General features: G+C 32.1%; 2 protein-coding genes across 7 annotated transcripts; one reads left to right on the forward strand and one right to left on the reverse strand.

Moving 5' to 3' along the window:
• Positions 1 to 5,952: 5,952 nt before the first annotated feature.
• Positions 5,953 to 8,786, forward strand: LOC107614760 (protein HEADING DATE 3B-like). The gene is made up of 4 exons (XM_021112455.2): positions 5,953 to 6,326; positions 6,818 to 7,203; positions 7,656 to 7,707; positions 7,830 to 8,786. Exons 1-4 carry the CDS (start codon positions 6,087 to 6,089, stop codon positions 8,784 to 8,786), a joined length of 1,635 nt encoding a protein of 544 aa, XP_020968114.1. The 5' UTR covers positions 5,953 to 6,086.
• Positions 8,387 to 16,250, reverse strand: LOC107618338 (pentatricopeptide (PPR) repeat-containing protein). 6 transcript variants are annotated; one of them, XM_088498506.1, is made up of 7 exons: positions 15,870 to 16,250; positions 13,584 to 13,751; positions 10,569 to 13,395; positions 10,325 to 10,387; positions 10,102 to 10,194; positions 9,026 to 9,278; positions 8,387 to 8,739 (listed from the first exon to the last, which is right to left on the reverse strand). In XM_088498506.1, exon 3 carries the CDS (start codon positions 13,209 to 13,211, stop codon positions 11,301 to 11,303), a length of 1,911 nt encoding a protein of 636 aa, XP_088354632.1. In that variant the 5' UTR covers positions 13,212 to 13,395; positions 13,584 to 13,751; positions 15,870 to 16,250; the 3' UTR covers positions 8,387 to 8,739; positions 9,026 to 9,278; positions 10,102 to 10,194; positions 10,325 to 10,387; positions 10,569 to 11,300. The 6 variants fall into 6 exon arrangements, with proteins under 6 accessions (XP_088354632.1, XP_088354630.1, XP_088354628.1 ...); XM_088498504.1 differs by having other exon boundaries at positions 10,569 to 10,655; positions 11,111 to 13,751; positions 15,870 to 16,222; XM_088498502.1 differs by having other exon boundaries at positions 10,569 to 13,751; positions 15,870 to 16,236.
• Positions 16,251 to 19,727: the final 3,477 nt, after the last annotated feature.

A 19,727-nucleotide genomic window follows, 5' to 3' on the forward strand; every position in this document is an offset into this window, starting at 1 on the left:
GATAATTCATTGGTGAGTATAAGCAGTGGTCACAATCAACTCCCAAGTTTTATATATATATATATATATATGAAGGCCTCTACACTGTTTAGAAACCAAGCCATTGATCCTGGGGGAAATGCAGCTAGCTAGCTCTATTAATAATAATAATAGTTCCTAAGATTGATATCAACTCCAAACTCAAACAAGAGATATACTATCTACATCAATATAGAAAAAATCAGTGCATACTACCTTACCCCTCTATAACCCCACTTCAAAAACACAAACCAAGTAAATATGGAGTTAGAGGATAACCCCTCTACATTACAAAGCACACACATAATTTCACTTTCATCCAAATTTAGTAACAATTAGCATTCTATATGCTTTACTTCTTATACTATTCACATCTGGTAACATTGTCCAAAGTTACAAAATCATATAAAAGGTTTGAGGTATAGGAAGAGTTTAATTGTTCTGCACTGGAGGTATACAAAAGAGTTTAACATTGTTATCCAGTAAAAAGCTTGTGTAACTTGAGTGCCATTAAAAGTTTTCCAAGTGATTTATCAAAAAATCATGTTATACACATACTAATGTCACATAATAATTCAAACAACATATATTATTTAGTAATAGTAAAATTAAGGAATGCATCCATGCAAATTTCTGCAACTTCTTTTTAAAGAAAATGTGTTGTGCATACAGATCAAAATTAGCGAAATGGTTTAAATAATGTAGCAGCTATTTTGATCACACATTCATGTACATATTTTAAAAATGGGTATACACACCTTCGCCTGAGATAGTAGAAGAATACTAAACTAATTTTGTGAAGCTGGCTTATAGTGACTCATATGTTCAATACAAATCACACTGATACAGAAATTGAAAATGTAGAATTTATCAGATAAACAAGTAACTGTAGTATACCTGAATCCAACTATCTTAAAAATTTTGACACCAGTAGACTTTATTATTAGTGTCACGTAAACACCAGACTCAAATTGTTCAATAACTTGTGTTTCTCTATTTCTCAAATAGTTCAGGATGATGTACTTGAAATTCTAATCAAGGGATTTGTTCTGTTTCTCATATATTCTCTTTGAAATATTTTATGCCATTAATTTGGATGACTAAGCATTTTTTATAAAGAAACATGATGCTCAAATACTAAAGCAGTTTGTAATAAGAAGTGTGGAATTGAAAGTTGAGCAATCGAGATATTTATATATATAAGTCAATGATTTCAACTATATCCTTGGTAAATAGAATGAAGATACCTGAATAATAGTGGACTCAAAAATTTCTAGCATTGCTTTATGCTTAGAAGACTCATCTGCTGCCAATGTTGTAGGTTCCTTAATACCATCGATGAAGCAAAGCAATTACTGGGTACAAAAAAATTAGCAAAACCAATTTCAAAGTGCATAGAAAGAAAGTTAGGAGAATATTGGAACAAAATAGAAGCAGAACAAATTCAAGAAAGGAAGAAGCAGAGTACCGGTGAGTCTGTCCCGGTTTTGGCGACGGTTGTAACTAGTGGCGGCGTGTTTGACGGCGACCCCCTCTCCCCTTTCGGCTCCTCCCAGCGGCGGCGCTATCAATCGCAGCAGCAAAAAACCCTAATGGCGACTGGAACAGGGTGCGACGGCGACGGCGACGGCCTTGACCCCAATCGACGGCAGCCGCGGCGGCAAAGCAGGACGGTGCGAGAACGGACCTCCTCCTTCTCCCCTGGGTTCATCGTCTTCTGCTTCTCCTTCACTCTTCATCGTTCTTCTCCTTCGTGAGCACGCTCTCTCCCTCTCTTTCCGAACACGCTCTCTCTCTTCGGCTTCAGTGGCGATGACGGCAAGCTTAGTGGTGACGGCGGTGGCAAGACGCGATGGTACAGACCCGCGATGAAGACGACGGCGGCGCTGGCTTCTCGGTGAGCTGATGTGATCTCCCTCTCTCTTCGCAGTTCTTTCTCTTGCCGTTCTGGCTTTTCGGCGGCATGGCAACGCGACGGCGGCGGCAAACTCAGCAGCGGCGGCCTAGCTCCTTCCTCCCTTTCCTCTCCTTCTCCGTTTCTCCCTCTCTTCTCTTAACATTTCTTTCTTTCTTTTTTTATATGTTGAAGCTGCTGAGTGTTGTGTTTTTGGGAAAGGGGAATTAAAATATCGCCCAAAAAAAATTAGGTTAGCAACGTTTCTTTTAAATTTGTGGCAAAATCAAATCAAATAGCTGCTCTTCCCACTATCACCACTAAAACTGCTGGAAAACTATCAGACAGCGACAATTGTCAAAACAGTTGCTAATTATGTGCCGCTATCTTGCGTTTTTGTAGTAGTGATAGTTATTGAATTAATTTTTAATCACATTAATTTTATTCTAAATAAATTTATTTTTTTATAATTTTACTCTTAAAAATTTTTACTCATCATAAAATATTTGTAGAATAATTAGTACATAAACTTGTGAAAAAAAATAATACATATACAATAAAGTAATATTGTGATTAAGTGTAATTTGCTTAAATGTGATTAACAAAATAATCGAATAAATATGTAACGTAAAAGATTAATATTAGTGAAGGATAAAATTAAAATTTATTTCTATGTATCGTTTTTGTCCTCAACGTTTTCGTCCTATTTAAGTTTCTAACGTTTCAAAATCGTCTCAATTTTGTCCTACTGTCAATTCCGTTAACAGATTCCTAACGGCAGAACAACATTGAGTCAATTTTGAAACGTTAGGACTTAAATAGGACGATTCAAATGTTAGAGACAACTTTGAGGCTTATCTCAAATGTTGAAAATAAAAACGATACTTTACTCAATAAATTAATGTTCCTTACACAACTTATATATATATATATATATATATATATATATATATATATATATATATATATATATATATATATATATATATATATATATCCTAACAATAGGTGGCTAAGCATGGCCAAAAGGTTGACTAGCCTTTCAATAGATGACATATGGTAAAGAGTATTTAAAGGGAATGTTGAGTGTAGTAAGTGCCATAAATTACTGATGGCAAAAAGGAAAATGCAATGCAAAAAACTGTTTTTATCTCTTGGGCCTTATAATAATTAAACCAAAAAAACTCTTGCTATTTTTAATTTAAAAAAAATGATGATAATAAAAGACAGAGATAGTTCACAAAAAGAAAAAAAAAACATATAAGATGATGAATTACTTTTTTTTAAATATATTATATTTGTGAAATATACTAATTTAATTACACATTTTTATTTATTTAAAAATAGTTTTATCTATCCATAATAAATTTAAATGTTACTAAGATTTATTTTTTATATTATTATATTATAATTATTTGAAAATAAAAAGATTAGAATATATTAAAAAATTATAACTTCAGTAGCTTTTTATTATCAATTATTTTAATTTTTTCTTTTTGTTTTGTTTTATAATTTCGTCCACTTTCAATTTTTTTCCAATGTAGTTATTGCTCTTGAAAAATTAATTCTTACATGTAATTAATAGTTATTTTAGATAATTTAATATATTTAAAATTTTGAATAAATTATTATGTAATGACTTTCAACTATTAATTTTATAGAAAAATAATTACATGTAAGTATTTATTTTTTTAGTTTTAAGTAATACTTTAAAAAAATATTAAACTGACTAGATAAAAGAAACAAATCGAATATATATTACATATTTAAGATATTAATGTTTTTGTTTTTAAAATAATTTTTCATCATCTTATATGTTTTTTTTCCTTTTTGTGAACTATCTCTCTTTTATTATCATCATTTCTTTTTTAAATTAGAAGTAGCAAGAGTTTTTTTGGTTTAATTATTATAAGGCCCAAGAGACAAAAACAATTTTTTGCATTGCATTTTTTTTTTTGCCATCAGTAATTTATGGCACTTACTATACTCAACATTCCCTTTAAATATATGATGAATAAACTCTTTGCCATATGTCATCTAATCAACTTTTTGACCATGCTTAGCCATTTATTATTAGGCCACCAGAGACCTCACCTATATATATATATATATATATAAAGGCATTTAAGTAAGTTGTTTTTTGGGATTCTCGTAGGACGATTATCTTAATCCTCGCTCTGTTTTCATTTATTCGCAAGGACAAATCTTCATCTTTATAAGAATTTTGTAGGTCTCCGTTAGCCTTCCTGTCGCGGACATCGCAACTGCGAGTTTTATTTGCCATCCCTAATCAAAATTTAACGGATAGAACTAATGACATACATGAAACAGAAAACTTTAAAATTTTCCTGAATCAAAATAAAATTAAATATTTATAAGAACCAAAATAAAGAAAAAGGCTGTCTATCTCTAAGAAGACACTTCAGAGTTCAGACAAAACTAAATGAATACCAACCAACATCCCTTTCTTTTATTTTTTTAATAATTGGGCCATGCCTCAATTATTGATCTAGATTTTTAACATTTTACTCTCTACTTTTTAGGCTCAGACATTCTACTTCAGGGTCATGCTTTGAAAAGATGAAGCCCATCACGGCCCAATAGAAGCCCTTCTAAATGGGAAACGAAATGGCCCATCATTGACCGAACCTTTATCAGCTGGTTCAGCCCATTCTTCTGGTAAAGGTATAAGGCTATAAAGCACGGATACTTCGCTGAATTATTGTGTCCGCGTGTCGGACACATTTCGGATACGACACTCATCGACACTCGTCCGACACGCGTGTTTGTTGTGTCCAACCGTGTCTTAATAAAAAGTAAAAAATTCTTTTTCGGACACGTTTGGACACACCTAAATACTATCACGTGTCAACGTGTCTAGTCTTATTCTTAACATATATTCTTGAAATAAATTTAGATATAGTATATATTATTATTTATTGAAACAAAAAAATATTTTAAATACTTGATATAATTAAAATAAGACATTAAAAATAATTAAAAAAATTAATTTATATTTTAATATCAATAAAATATCATTACAATTTATCTAAAAAATACTTTATATTTTATATGTATGTGTGTCCCTGTGTCTTATAAAATTTTAAAATTCATGTGTCGGTCTATCTTATGTCGTGTCGTGTCCCATGGTCTTTATGAAAAAAAAAACAAAGAGGAGGTTTCTAATGATTTTATTCTATTTTAATATTTTTAAAGCAAAATGAAATTAAAGCTCTTTTTTGTTTTTTTTAGCCTCCAAGATCACGCTGAAAAAAAAACCATAAGAAAAATGAAAAAGAAAAAAATCTCATGCCCGTGACACCGCCTATAAAATTGCATATCTCATCCAATTCAAACTGCACGTTTAATTTAAGCTCACAATTATCACATGTTAAGTAAAAGAAATTGAGAAAAAAAAGGTTGAAACAAAATCTTCCATTAAAAAACCAAAAAATCAGCCACAATCTTTTTTTTCTCTCTTTCTACACCAGCTAGCGTTGAATCAATGTCATGATTAAGAAGACTTGAGTGACAAATGAGACGCTTCCAAATGTCACATGATTAGAGGGTGTTAAGTGAGGCTTACGTTGTTAATGAAATCAAATATTTGGTAGGAAATGCAAGGACATGATCCTTGTACGGATTTTTCGTTGAAAAATGGCCAAATGAAAAATATGTGGTGCATGGGAGAAGTGAGACCTGGTCACACACAGAATATGTCATGTGTTACTCTCAAATCCAATTTGCTCAAACAGCTTTATAATCATCAATTTAACATCATCATCATGATTATCATACTGAAACTATTTTTACCTTAATTAGTACTTGTGATTTCTAGGTGATCTTGTGTTCCTACTAAATCTATTTTTCTTATTACATTTTTTTTTCTCTTTCTCTATTTTGTACTTAATAGAGAAAGCCTATGTGTTTTCCTCTTTAGGTAAACACTTATCTTATGTGTTGTTTGTTAATCCATTATCATAACGGACAATAAAAGAATGTGTTTCTTTGAAGCTGGTTAAAGTTTTATATATCAATTTTTATTGGGGTAGGAGATTTTCTTTTTCTTCTTCCTTGACAAATTGGTAGTCACAATTGATGTGAAATACACGAAGTTTGTGTGAGTGAAGCTAAGAGAGTGTAGAAAGAAAGAAAGAAAGAAAGAGGAGTAAGTATGATGAAAGGGGCAATGATTGATGAAGGAAAAGAAATAATTCCAATGTTCCCAAGATTGCATGTTAAAGATGCTGAAAAAGGAGGAGGGCCTAAAGCACCACCAAGGAATAAGATGGCTATCTATCAACAATTCAACATTAATATGCATATGCCTTCTCAAAATTATGCCTCAGGATCATCAACATCCTTGTTTCCTCTCCATCTTAGAAGCTTCACACCTCCTTCAATATCTCCCTATGTGAGTCAAGTAAAAAATGCCATTTCATAACATGTTAGATTGTTAGCTTTATTTGCTTTAAGTTACACTTAGGATTTGGTTGACTTTTACAACTTGTTACAACATTATAGACATAGACACATGTTAATATGTTATGATGTTAATACATATTTCTATTCACTTTAGTTAAATTGTTCATATTTTGCTGAGAATATTCAAGCTTATAACTCCAAAAAGATTAACTTAGCCAAATTGATGGTAAGTTACATGAGTGAGACAAAACAACTACCTTTGAGTACTGTTTTTGAGACAAAATTTCAGAAATAATAAACATAAAATTGAGACATTTTTTTGGGTCCGAAAAACAGAATATTTTATGTACTTTTTATCTCGCTGTCTTTGTCACTCTGTCTGTGTATTTTTGTTCCAAAACCAAAATCCAAGTGTAACTTTACCGAATTTTATACTTTCTGTGTTGATTACCATTTAGTGACAAATACAATTTGTTTCAGCCAGATGATTTCATCAACACTAGGTGTTTTCTGAAAACATTTGATGGTGAATATGCTGGTTCTGCCCATGAGGGAAATTCAGGTTGTAACCTTAAGCAAAATGACAAGGATGAAGACAAACTTCCACTTAAAAGTCTCAATTCATTTAGAGAGAAGGTGAATTCACTTGTGACAATAGAACTGAATTCCACACAATATGAGAAAAACGAAAGAGAAGAAGAAGTGTCTCAAAAGTCACAAGAAGATGAAGAGAAGACATATAGACATTATAATGGCTTAAATAAACCAAGGTTGGAATGTAAATTGGGCATGGATATTTCCCCAAATGATGTTCTAGGAGTTATAGGTGAAAAGCAATTTTGGAAAGCAAGAACAACTATAATCAAGTAAGCTTCTATTTACATTGTAATTTTCATTTACATTTACATTTACATTCCTATACCTTGCTACCAAATTTATTTCTTAATCTGTTGATACTTCTCTTAACAAGTGATGATCAAAGTGACTTGTTTACCAAGTTTGGCTGTTATTAAATTAAGGAAGAAACTAGTTTAGTTATAGCTTCCTAATCTTAGTTACCTTATCAAAAAATAATGATGATCTATAGTAATATCATATGCTGAACTAGTACAATTACTCTTCAAATTAAATTGATCCTCTTATCTTACATGGTCTTGCATTCCTCATATTATAATGTAATTATGTAGATTGATCATGGGAACTATTTCTTCAAGTTACAAACAAAATTATTTAATTTTTTATTTCTTATGTTTCTTTTATTTTGCTCTTAATAATTGTTGTCTTAGACCTAATATATATACTTACATTGTTATTTCAGTCAACAAAGAATCTTCCTCATACAACTGTCTGAGTTGCATAGGCTCATAGAGGTAATTAATTGCTAGATGATATATTATTAATTGTTTGTTTGTTTTATCAAATAATTATATTTTCTTTTCTTCATTGTATTACCATAAGGAAATTAATTAACTCTTATATTTCTTAAAATCAGGTACAAAAAACAATTGCTAGATCACCCCATCTATTGCTTGAAGATATCCATGTCTTGAACAGAACACTACCAAAACCATCACCATTCAAGAGGTTACAATCTGATTATGTCGCCGATCAATCGCCGGCCGGTAAACTCGCCAATCATTCCGAAAACATTGCAATTGGTGGCAAGATTCCCCTTCCTCCTCCTTGTATCAACAACATAAGCAAAGGTCATTTTAATAACCATGGACATTATATAGGAAAGCCTACATTATTAACCTCTCTAGATTCAATGAATACCAAAAATACCCTAGGTTGTGTGTACCCTACTTCACAAGGAAACCAATGGTTAGTTCCTGTTATGTCCCCATTAGAAGGCCTTGTATATAAGCCAATCATAGGGCCATGCCCTCCAAATCCAAGTCTCATAACACCAATATATGGTCCTTATAGTCCTCAGCATGTTCAAGAAGTACCAACTCTTCCCCCCACAAATTCTCACCAAAGAATTGGATCCCTCTCTGACTCTTTTTCACCACCAATGATGCATCCATCTATTGAGCACCCCAATAATAATAATAATAACAATAACATTAATAATGGTCATGAAAGTCACCATTATTCATCATCACTTGGAGAAGTGAATTCCTCCATATTGTACAAAAGCCCATCATCTAACATTATTACCAATTACCATACAAGTCAAATAATGCCAAGAACTACCAACAATGTTAGAAAAGATAAAGATAGAAGCACAACAAGTAGTAGGAGTAGTAGTCCTTGCAAGAAAATGAAAGGTGATGTACTTCCTTTGTTCCCTGTGGCACCAACATTTTTGGCATCAAATAATGTTGATCATCATCATCATCACCAGGCAAAAGTTATCAAAGCATTGCCTCACAATCCAAAATCAGCAACTGAATCAGCTGCAAGGATATTTAGATCAATACAAGAAGAAAGGAAATATTTGTAGTTGGCCATCAATGTCATATTATATATATATTATGTCACATTCTTGAATTTGCAAAGAATGCATAGGTATCATGCGTTAATTTATTTTTAGCACCAGGCACATCATCATAATTTGTCATTGTCTTTTGGTTTAGAATTTCAAATTGAACTAACTAACGTCGCCATCATCAAAACGTTAAGGGAAAGGAACATAACAATCTAGTAGTAGTAGAACTTAATAGATTGAATAAGTTTGGTTACCCAGATTATTCTTCCTTGTACCCATATGTCCATCAACAAATTAGTTTCTCTAGTACTCCCAATTATTATTCAACAAAGGATATTGCATCCGCCAGTAACAAGTACGTGTCTCATGAATACGTTGTAGCGCTCCGTTCCTAGATTGAACAATGATATCACGTCCAGTATCCGAGCCATCGAAGTCACCAACAATAAACCAGCAATTTCAGCATCTGTGGATTCACTATACACTTGAGGGTCTGCAGCTTGATGTCTAAACAATCGAATGCAAAAAGACTCATCAGGATATTGTTGAAAGATCTGTTTAGATACGAAAAGATTTTGCAACAACATTATTTTCGTCTATCATCTTCAATAAATCTTCAATTAATGTTGAATCCAAAGAACCTATACCACACTGCTCAAACTTGATACAAAATGAACTTTAAGATACTAATACACAGAAAAGAATATAAAACAAATTTGAATACAACAACATTTAGAAGTTACTTAAGCATAATCAAACTATACCGAAAAACTCCCTCTCTATTGGCCAACTCATTCTCAGTATAAAAAATATACAACTGAGCAAACTTCGGTTTTTAGCCAGCCATTGGAAGTAAACTATCAATCCTATGGTAATTTTGACCACAAAGAATAAACGGAGGCGGACCTACTCCATTTGCTAAGAGATGTGTCAACCCTTCCACCAATAGAAGTGAAACAAAACAAATTATTATACTCCCGAATGTTCTTCAAAAGATGTTTATTCCTTCAATCATTTCCATTGAAAAGTGATACTAACAATTCAGGGGGCTCTTTTAACAATGGCAATTGCACTTTGCCTTTAAGACAACACATTGAAAATACTGGACAATTAACTTTAGATTTCCTTAAAACACGTTCAGAATACCAAAAAGTTGCACCACACCATGTGAGTGTAATTACAATCACCATGGTCCAAGTATCCTATTTATAAAATAATGACTATCATTGGAGTATCATATGTCACAAAAAACAAAGATGCGATTATCAATATAGGGAAAAAAGTAAAAAACGGAAAATATTGAGCTTATTTATTAAAACTAATTACACACCTTCCATTTTACTTGTTGCAAACATCACATGATCCTTGAGATCAAGAGGAGTTGTCAATACATTATTGAAAGTGTCATCAATACTATCTTCATCTAAGCAACCAATGTATTTAGCAAGTCCAAAATTAAAAGATAATAAAATAGCACTAAAAACTCAATTATTATTAGCCACTATTTATAAATATATATATGCATATTTGTGTGTGTCTGTGTGTATATATACCTCCATCAATCAATATCGATCCATCAGAAGTTAGTATACTCTCGAACAAAAAAGTCTTTTGATCTATATAAAAAAAAACATATAATTTAATACTAAAACTGAGGGGAAAAAAATAAATAAACACAACTACTACAAACCACATACCACATATGCACAAAATTTTGGTGATATTCATAAACTCATGTAAACATAAGTAATACATCATTAATCAAATAAATAACAATAATCACAAGAAACAACTAACCATTTCTTATTGTAAATTCTTCATCTCTTTTTCTCTTCATTGAAATTTTTCTACTCTTTATACCTGACTCACTTATGATATTGTTGGCTAAAGAATAGGAATAAAAAAAATAAGTGAATAGATGAATCACACCTAATAGAAAGAGTATATCTAGCTTTGGTTTAATATGAAAGAGCAATAAAATGAATGCCACAATACTTGGTGTGTGCAAGTACAATGATATCTAAAGAGAAACTTCTTGATAATTTTAGAATATATAAAAAAAGATCAAACATTAAGAAGTGAATTATGGTTTTTATTTCATTTATTTTGGACCCTTTTGAAATCGCTTATGTTCAAATTGAATATTTGGTCCCAAAAAGATTTTTTTTTTTGGGTGCAGGAAGTTTCTGGATATGCGTCAACCGCTGGTCAATGCAATCACCGAGTGCAGCAAGTTCACTCCATATCTTCTAATCACACCATATCTTTGCCTATTTCCCAGATACTCTACTTAGATTTCTAGCTGCTTCTAAAAATCCTAATTCTAGCTACTTCTGTACCGTATCTTTGCCTATTGATTGAGATTTCTTTTTTGATGTGGAGGTGAATGATGGGTTCGGATGGATATCGGTTAGGGTTGCTGTTGATGATGATGACTCTATCATCTAATGGGTCTGTTTGATTTGAAATCCTTCTGGGGTAGGTATGTCAGGGTTTCAGTTCATTTAATTGAAATGTTTTCCGTTCATGCTAAAACACACTCGTATCTCCTTGTTGTTCCAGTCTATCTCCCGATGAGAAAACATGAACTCTACCCTTCACTAAAATCCAACTACACCCAGGTCTCTTCCTCATGCCTTTCAACCTCATTTCTTTTCTCAAACTTGCCCCCTCAATGTGGCAAGCTTTTGCAGCATATACATTACAGAGAGCAACATGGCCTGGGATATTTAGAGGATCCAACTCAAGCAGTCGCTTTGCAGCATGCCTAGCAACATCCACATCTGTTTTACCCAAACCGCAAACCGCAAGCAATGCCCCCCAAATGGCATAATTTGGTTCTATAGGAAGCCCCAAGACAAACTCCTCTGCATCCTTAACCTTTCCTGCTCGTCCCAGAAGATTGATCATACTAATGCAATGCTCAAGACCAGGTTGTATTCCATGAACATCAACCATGGCACGAAATAACTCCAACCCTTTATCAACAAGACCAGCATGAGCACATGCTGTCAAGACACCTAGAAAAGTAACACCATCTGGGTTAATACCATATTCATGCATGATTTCATACTCCTTTAAAGCCTCACTAGCCCTCCCATGATCTCCAAAGCCCATAATCATTATGTTCCAAGAAATTTTGTCCCGGTAGTACATGCTAGAGAATATCCTATATGCATCCTCTATCTCTCCACATTTTGCATACATTGATATAAGAGAGTTCTCAAGAATCAAATCATAGTCATATATGGTCTTCAACTGGATGGCATGTAATTGGCGCCCCTGTTCAAGATATGCAACTGAACCAATGGCACCGAAAAGAACAGAGAATGTAGAATTTATTGGCATAACACCATCAGCCATCATTTCAGCAAACAAGTCGATGGCTTCGGCAATCAACTCATTTTCAACATACCCATAAATCATTGAAGTCCATGCAAGGGAATCCTTGTCAACCATGTTATTAAAGAGGTTGCATGCCTTTAATACTTTCCCAGCACTAAGATAGCCAGCAATCATGCATGTGCTTGCAATTCTGTTTTTGATGGGTAGTCTGTGAAACAAATCTTCAGCTTTTTCTAACTCACCAGCCTGAATGTAACCATTTATCATAGAATTAAATGATTGTTCATCACAGTTATTCACATCACTTTCTAGTAGACTTTGAGCTGAGTCCATAAGACCAAATGCAGAGTACATCCGAATGAGACTTCTTTGTAGCCTGCCATCATAATCATCAAGCTTACAACCATTGACAATTATATAAGCATGTAACTGCTTGCCAAGAGTAGGAAAACCTAAACCTGCACATGCATAGGCCAAAGAAATAAAGGTCTCACTGTTCGGTATTGCATTAGAGTGTCTCATCTCAAGAAAAAGCGATAATGCCTCTGCACACAAGCCATTCCAGGTAAACCCACCAATCATGGCTGTCCAAGAAACTACATTTTTCTCCGACATGGTCTGGAACAAACTATAAGCTTCATCCACATTGCCTACCCTACAGTAACCAGAAATCATGCTTGTCCAACTAACCACATTCCTACACCCCATCTCCTCAAACAACGCTCTTGCTTCATGCATTCTACCTTTTTCCACATAACCCGCGATCATACCATTCCAAGAAGCCACATTTTTTTCTGGGGCCTGTTCAAAAACCATCCTTGCTTTGTCCCACTCCCCATTCTTTACCAACCCTGCCACCATCGAATTCCAAGAGATCACATTCTTCTCCGGCATTTCATCAAACAGCCTCCAAGCATCTCCAATCCTCCCTGCATCTGCCAACCCACCAAGCATAGCAGTCCAGGAAATAACATTCCTCTTCGGCATATGCTCAAAGAACCATGAAGCCTCATCAAGCATGCCAGATTGCAGGTACCCAGACAACATCGCGTTATAAGTGACTATGTTTCTGTGCGGCATTATATTGAACAGCATTCGAGCTTCACGGATGAAACCGTCTCGCGAGTACTTTGTGAGCAGGGAAGTCCAATGAACAATACGAGCATGGGGGTGGCCTCGAGAGGACTTGTAAAGTAGATCTCGTGCTTCATGGTGCCAGCCATTGGAGAGGTAACGGAGGAGCAAAGTATCATTGAATTCGAGTGTTGGGCCTTTGGTTCTGAAAAAAGGCAAAGCATGATTAAAGGGTTGAGAATGGTAGTGAAGATTGTGATTGCGAGTGACATTTGAAAGAGGGAAGTATCTGAGAGTAGAGGCACGCATCAATAGATTTTCAAAATGAGGTTTTTTTTTCGTATCTATCTTATATTCTTAAAACATTTTTAGCTCCATGCCAAAGGACCACACCTTCAACCACGTTCACGACCCCATTGAGCAGCACATTCACTCGCTGCACCTAATGCCGAATGGCAAACGAAGTTGCAGAAGCTCAAAGTGGTGCAAGATAAAGGTGCACCGAATGTAGTGTTCAATGCAGCAGCTTTTCTTCTTTGGCATGTGTGTTTGCATGCAAACCTGCACAGAAATTAATGCAGAATTAATAAACAAATATTAAAAGAACAACGGAACTGGTGTATGACTGGTATACAAAATGTATAGGATTGTTCTAAACCGTAGCTTGGGCAGCTAAGATGAAAAAGTAATTTTATTTGAATGTATGAGATGCTTACAATTGGCTAACCCTCTCAACTTGATTTTCTAATTAAAGTGCTCCTTATGTTTGAAATCTAATACTAGGCTTAACTATTTAGTTAAAATAAATAAATAAATCACATTTTGAACATAAAATATTTATTAAATAATAATAATACATTAATAATATAGAAATGTATAACAAATTGAACATATTATAAATAAAATTATAAATATAATATTAAAATAATAATATTATAGCATATTATGCGGTTTGAATTGGATTGAATCGGTTTTGAGAGTAGATCCGAAATCCAATCCGTTCCATGCGGTTTGCAAAAAATAAAATCTAATCAAATCCAAATTAATGCGATTTTAATCGGTTTTTGGTTTGAATTGGATTGGATGAGCGATTTAATTTGGATTGGTTTGGATTTACACACCCCTAATTGCTAGGCATGCTGCGAAGCGACTACTTGAGTTGGATCCTCTAAATATCCCAGGCCATGTTGCTCTCTGTAGTGTATATGCTGCGAAAGATTGCCACGTTGAGGGGACAAGTTTGAGAAAAGAAATGCGGCTGAAGGGCATGAGGAAGTGACCAGGGTATAGTTGGATTTTAGTGAAGGGTAGAGTTCATGTTTTCTCATTGGGAGATAGACTGGAACCACAAGGAGATACGGGTGTGTTTTAGCACGAGGTTGCTCTGAAAAGGATCACCGCCATGGGTATTCTGGTATGTGTCACAGAATGGAATGGACACACCAGTGCCCTTTTTTTAGGGTTTTAGACTTGTAATAGGGTTTCCTGGTTCTATAAATATTTATATATGTGCCTCCAATACATAGTTATCAAAACCGAACCGGTAATTGACCCGGTTGTCTAGTTCAACCGGTGGGTCACTGATTCATTCGGTTGACCTCGTCGTAATTAAATAAAAATATAAAATTATAAAAAAAATAAAATCAAAAGTTAAAATGCATGTCTTTACAAATATATTAATAATAATCAAGTATCAACCTGTAGATATAAGTCACATAACTAACTATATAAACATAGATAATAAACTAGTCACTAATACAAAATACTTTCTCAATTTAAATGAAAAAGAGAGCAAAACATAACAGTCAGTAAATTAATGACTAACAAACTAATCAAAAACATAAATTCACCATCAAATATCCATTATACAAATAGTCCAATATTGCCTATGTAATTGTCAATACTCAATATTAAATCAACTCTTATTATTACAATTAAAGGCTAAGACTAAGACTATGAGACTCTACACAGAAACTATCTATTCTTACAGCAATAAATTCATCTTGGTGACCATTTTCAACAACAAATTCAACTCACTGATGATTTTCAGCAATAAAAAATATAGCTCAAAAGATGATTTACAGCAACAAATTAAACTCAACAGCAACAACAAATTTAGCTCAATACAGCAACAAAAGATGGTTCAGTAATGATTTACAAGAACAAATTGACAGGGACAAGGGAAAAGGAAAAATTGAAAAAGATAGAAGAGGGGAATGCAGGGACAAAAGAAATAAAAGAATTACAGCAATAAAAGATTTAGCTAAGTGATATTCAGCAACAAATTCAACTTAGAGCAAAAATTTAAAAGCAATAAAAGATAGGTTTTCTATCATACTCATCTATCACAATAAGATGCTTCATCAATTCAACATGTTTTCCAGCAACGAACAAATTTGCTGAGCGATATATTCAGCAACAAATTCAACTTACAGCAACAAATTCAAATCATTGATAATTTTCAACAACAAATCAACTATGATAATTTTCAACAACAAATCAACTATGATAATTTTCAGCAACAAAAACTTTACCTACAAATATGACTTACAGCAACCAAAAAAAATTAACAATCATTATTCCAGCAACAAATTCAACTTTCAGCAATAAATTCAAGGTGCACTGATGATATACAGCAATAAAATTGAAAAAGAAATACCAGGGCCGAAGGAAGCTCACCTCAGCACCTGCCAGGGACCAACTGACGGCGAAGGAAGGAAGCTGACCAACTGAACTGACGGCGGAAGTAAGAAGTCGACAACGACCACCACCCGAGGGACCAGATGCTAGTTCCGTCTGGTTCTTCCGAACGGCGGCGACTGAGCTTGAGACGGTGAGGACACAGCGCGACGTGCTTGAGTCTGAAACGGTGACTGCCAGACCGAGAGAGAAGTGACACGCCGGAGACAAGAGTGGCGTGAGAGAGGTGAGAGAGCTTGAGGGAGAGAGTGGCGAGAAAGAGACCCCAGAGAAGAGCGACGTTGAGGCTTTGTCGTGGGTGATCACTGCACTTCAGAATTTGGGCATTTGGGGTGGGGGGGTTGGCTTGGAAACGACGTCGTTTCCATTTGTTACCCCAAAAAATTAAACATGACCCATTTCGGGTCGGGTCACCGGTTTTGCTGCAAACCGTCCAGGTCGAACCGTTTTCCCCCGAGTCTAGAACATGGGCGATCTAACGAGTGATTCGGTCTAATATTTATGTTGTACCTTTTAGTATATTGTTGAGTGATGTATTATATGTGATTTTTATATCAATTTTTAATATGGTTAAATTATAAATTAATTAATCAACTTAGTATATAATTCTAAAAATAATAGTTAATTTATTTTGTGTGTATTTTTTATGTCAAAAAACTTTTAATTTTTTATTTATCAGTTATAATATTAAATGGAAAAAATAAAGATACCAACAAATATCTCTTTAAAAATTGATATGGCTAGTTAAATCCAGTTATTTGCTCTTTTAGATAATATTTTAAAATTTTATCAAAAGGAGAGACCTTGACTCGTTAAAATTAAACAGAAAATTATTAAATTAGGATGTAAATGTTCTTTTTATATTTTGATATTATCAATGTTTAAAATATTTATTAAGAGTAGAAATGAATAAAAGAGAAAAAAATAATTCACCTAAAAAAAAGAGATAAAGTAATTTTTTATTTTATTTTAATTTTACTTAATTTTTATACTAATTAACTACTTTTTTTTATTTTTATGAGTATTGTCCAAATCTATGATCAAATCAGATCTTATTTTTATGGTATAATACTTTCTTTTCTTTAAAACAGAAAAAGCAACATAGTCTTGCCATAATTTAGATGATTACAAATCTTAATATACTAAAATTACCTAATATGATTAATAAAAATATAGATATCAAAAACTCTCTTTGATAAAACAAAGAGTCTTATAGTATTGATTTATTGAAAAATTATAAAAGAGCTACATGATAATAGAAGAAATTTAAAATTGATAAGTAATGTCTTAATAAATTTTGTTTTAATATATAAAATTTCTGTAATCTTATAAATTGAATAAAAGAAATAATTTTTAAAAACTTTAGGCAGGAGCAGCAGCTCCCTTATTCCCTTGGTGCAACTTTTATGCTTAATCAAAAAAAATAACAATAACTTTTAGAGTCATCTTATCTCCTATAATAAAAAATCACACATAAATCACAATTTAATAAATACTAATAACATGCTAAAATTCTTCTCAAACTAATAATAATCATCAATGACAATAACATTGACAATGACTGTTAAAACAATAAAATTATTCAATAAAAAAATAAAAATAGAAATTTAATCTCCAAAATACACTATCTTCTATTTTTATTGCCGTAACTTTAGAACTAATAGCATCTCTTGTTTACATATTTTTTCTCTAATAAAAAATTATCCGCTAAATCTATCAGAGACATGAGGACAACAACAGTTACAAAGACTTAAAGTAGAACATAACTCCACTATTATTTTATTAATTGCTAAATAGACTAACACATTTAAAAAACGACTATTTAAAAGCAAGTAAAGAAGATAAAATCATTCTATAATAATAATAATCAAGACCAAAATCAGACAAATCAAATATACCTTTCATCCATTCCTCAAGTCAGTTATATTGAATTTCAAATTTTCCTCTCATGCACTCTTCTTTATTTATACCCAAGTTTAACTTCAATACTTTATGTCCTAGTTCATAACCTTTGTATTTAGATTTTTGTTTTGAAATATTTTATAGTTTTTATGCTTTCAAATACACTATGTGGTTGTAAAGAAGTTCAGCACCCACTACTGTTTATACCTCGTTAGAATTGGTGCCGCAATTCATGATTTAAAACATTTTTTAGTTCGTCCCGGACATGTTCAATACAGACCCATATTATATAGTACATCGTCCAAAAGACTCAATGCTAAGTCACAACTGAAAAAAAGATGGCATACATTCTTTACTTTTTTACCACACATTGAACATTCTTTTATAGAGGCTGAAAAAATTCAACACTTACATAATTTATCTCTAGGATTACAACTTTTCTATCAAAACAAACCAGTTTAATAGCTCAACATGCGGTGGTGCTAAACCATCCCATAATTTTTTCATGAACATGAAATTGTTCGACACATTTTCACTTGCTATATCTTTATATAATGTACTTGCAAAATCATACCTCCATCCTTTCTAAGTCCATAAAATCAAACTAATATCTGCAAGTAATGAATAAACAAAAAAAATACTTAGAAATCAAACGGGTCATTAGAATCTATGAGATTACAAAATAAAATTGAGTGTTTTATAGCAAATACATAAATGTATTTGACATATGAAATATGAACGGAGACATTGTGTTTAGAGACACTAAATTAATGTATTTTGTATTCTTCCTGACAAGAAAGATATAGAGATACAATTTATTTTTTATTTTTCTTTCATTATTCTTGTTAATTTTTTATAATTAAAATTTTTATTATTATATTTTTCTTTTTAAATTTTTGAATGAAAAAATATGAGAATAAATTGGATTTCTATAATTTGTTTTAGTTTATCACCAAACAAAATATAAGAACACTAATTTTTGTGTCTCTATCATTTATGTTTTATTCTTAATATATTGTTTTATCCTATTTTCAAAAAGTTTAATTACTCTGTTGGTCCTTATAATATTGCAAAATTTTCAATTAGGTTTCTATACTTTTTTTCTTTTTAATTGTGTCTCTACACCAATTTTTTTTTTCAATTAAGTCCCTCTCAGCAGTAATTAGCTTAATTTAAAAAAAAAATTGGTGTAGAAACTCAAATAAAAGAAAAAAAAGTGTAAGAATCAAATTAAAAGAAAAATTTGGTGCAAAAATTAAAAAAAAAAATACATGAACCTAATTAAAAATTTCACAAAATTATAGGATCAATAAAATAATTAAACCTTTTCAAAATCAAACGCAGTCTAATAAATTAGAATCTTAATTTATTGCATTCGGGTTCGAATCTTAATAATAACCAAGTAGTAGGCAGAACCTTTTAATTGTGTATGAGTATGTGATATATGCGATGAAATGTCTAAAATTGAGAAGTATTCAATTTACAAAAAAATCCAAAATTAAATGGTTTTTAATAAATGATTTAGTTGTTTTATGCTTTAAGGCCAGTTTAATAATATAATAATGATTTTTTTAAAATATATTAAAAATTTATTTTTTAAAATTATATTCTTAATAAATTCATTTTTAAATATTTTTACAAATAAAAAATATTGTAATATTTGTTAATTAGATAAATATTAATTTTTTATTTATTATATTTTATATCAACGATTTAAATTGAAAATTGAAAATTTAATATTTAAAATTTAAAATTCATGGAATCCTGGTTTAAGATTCGGATTCAGGATTTATGTTAGAATTCAAAGACACTCCTTAATTTAATTTTATGAGAGCCCATTAGCATTTGCCATTTTAGTAAAATATTTTTTTATAGTTATTTTGAAACATATTTTTAAGATATATATAAATATAAAATATATTTGTAAGTTCTTTT

This window comes from Arachis ipaensis, chromosome B9, assembly GCF_059453495.1.
Source record: "Arachis ipaensis isolate K30076 ecotype BB chromosome B9, ASM5945349v1, whole genome shotgun sequence".
Taxonomy (NCBI): domain Eukaryota; kingdom Viridiplantae; phylum Streptophyta; class Magnoliopsida; order Fabales; family Fabaceae; genus Arachis; species Arachis ipaensis.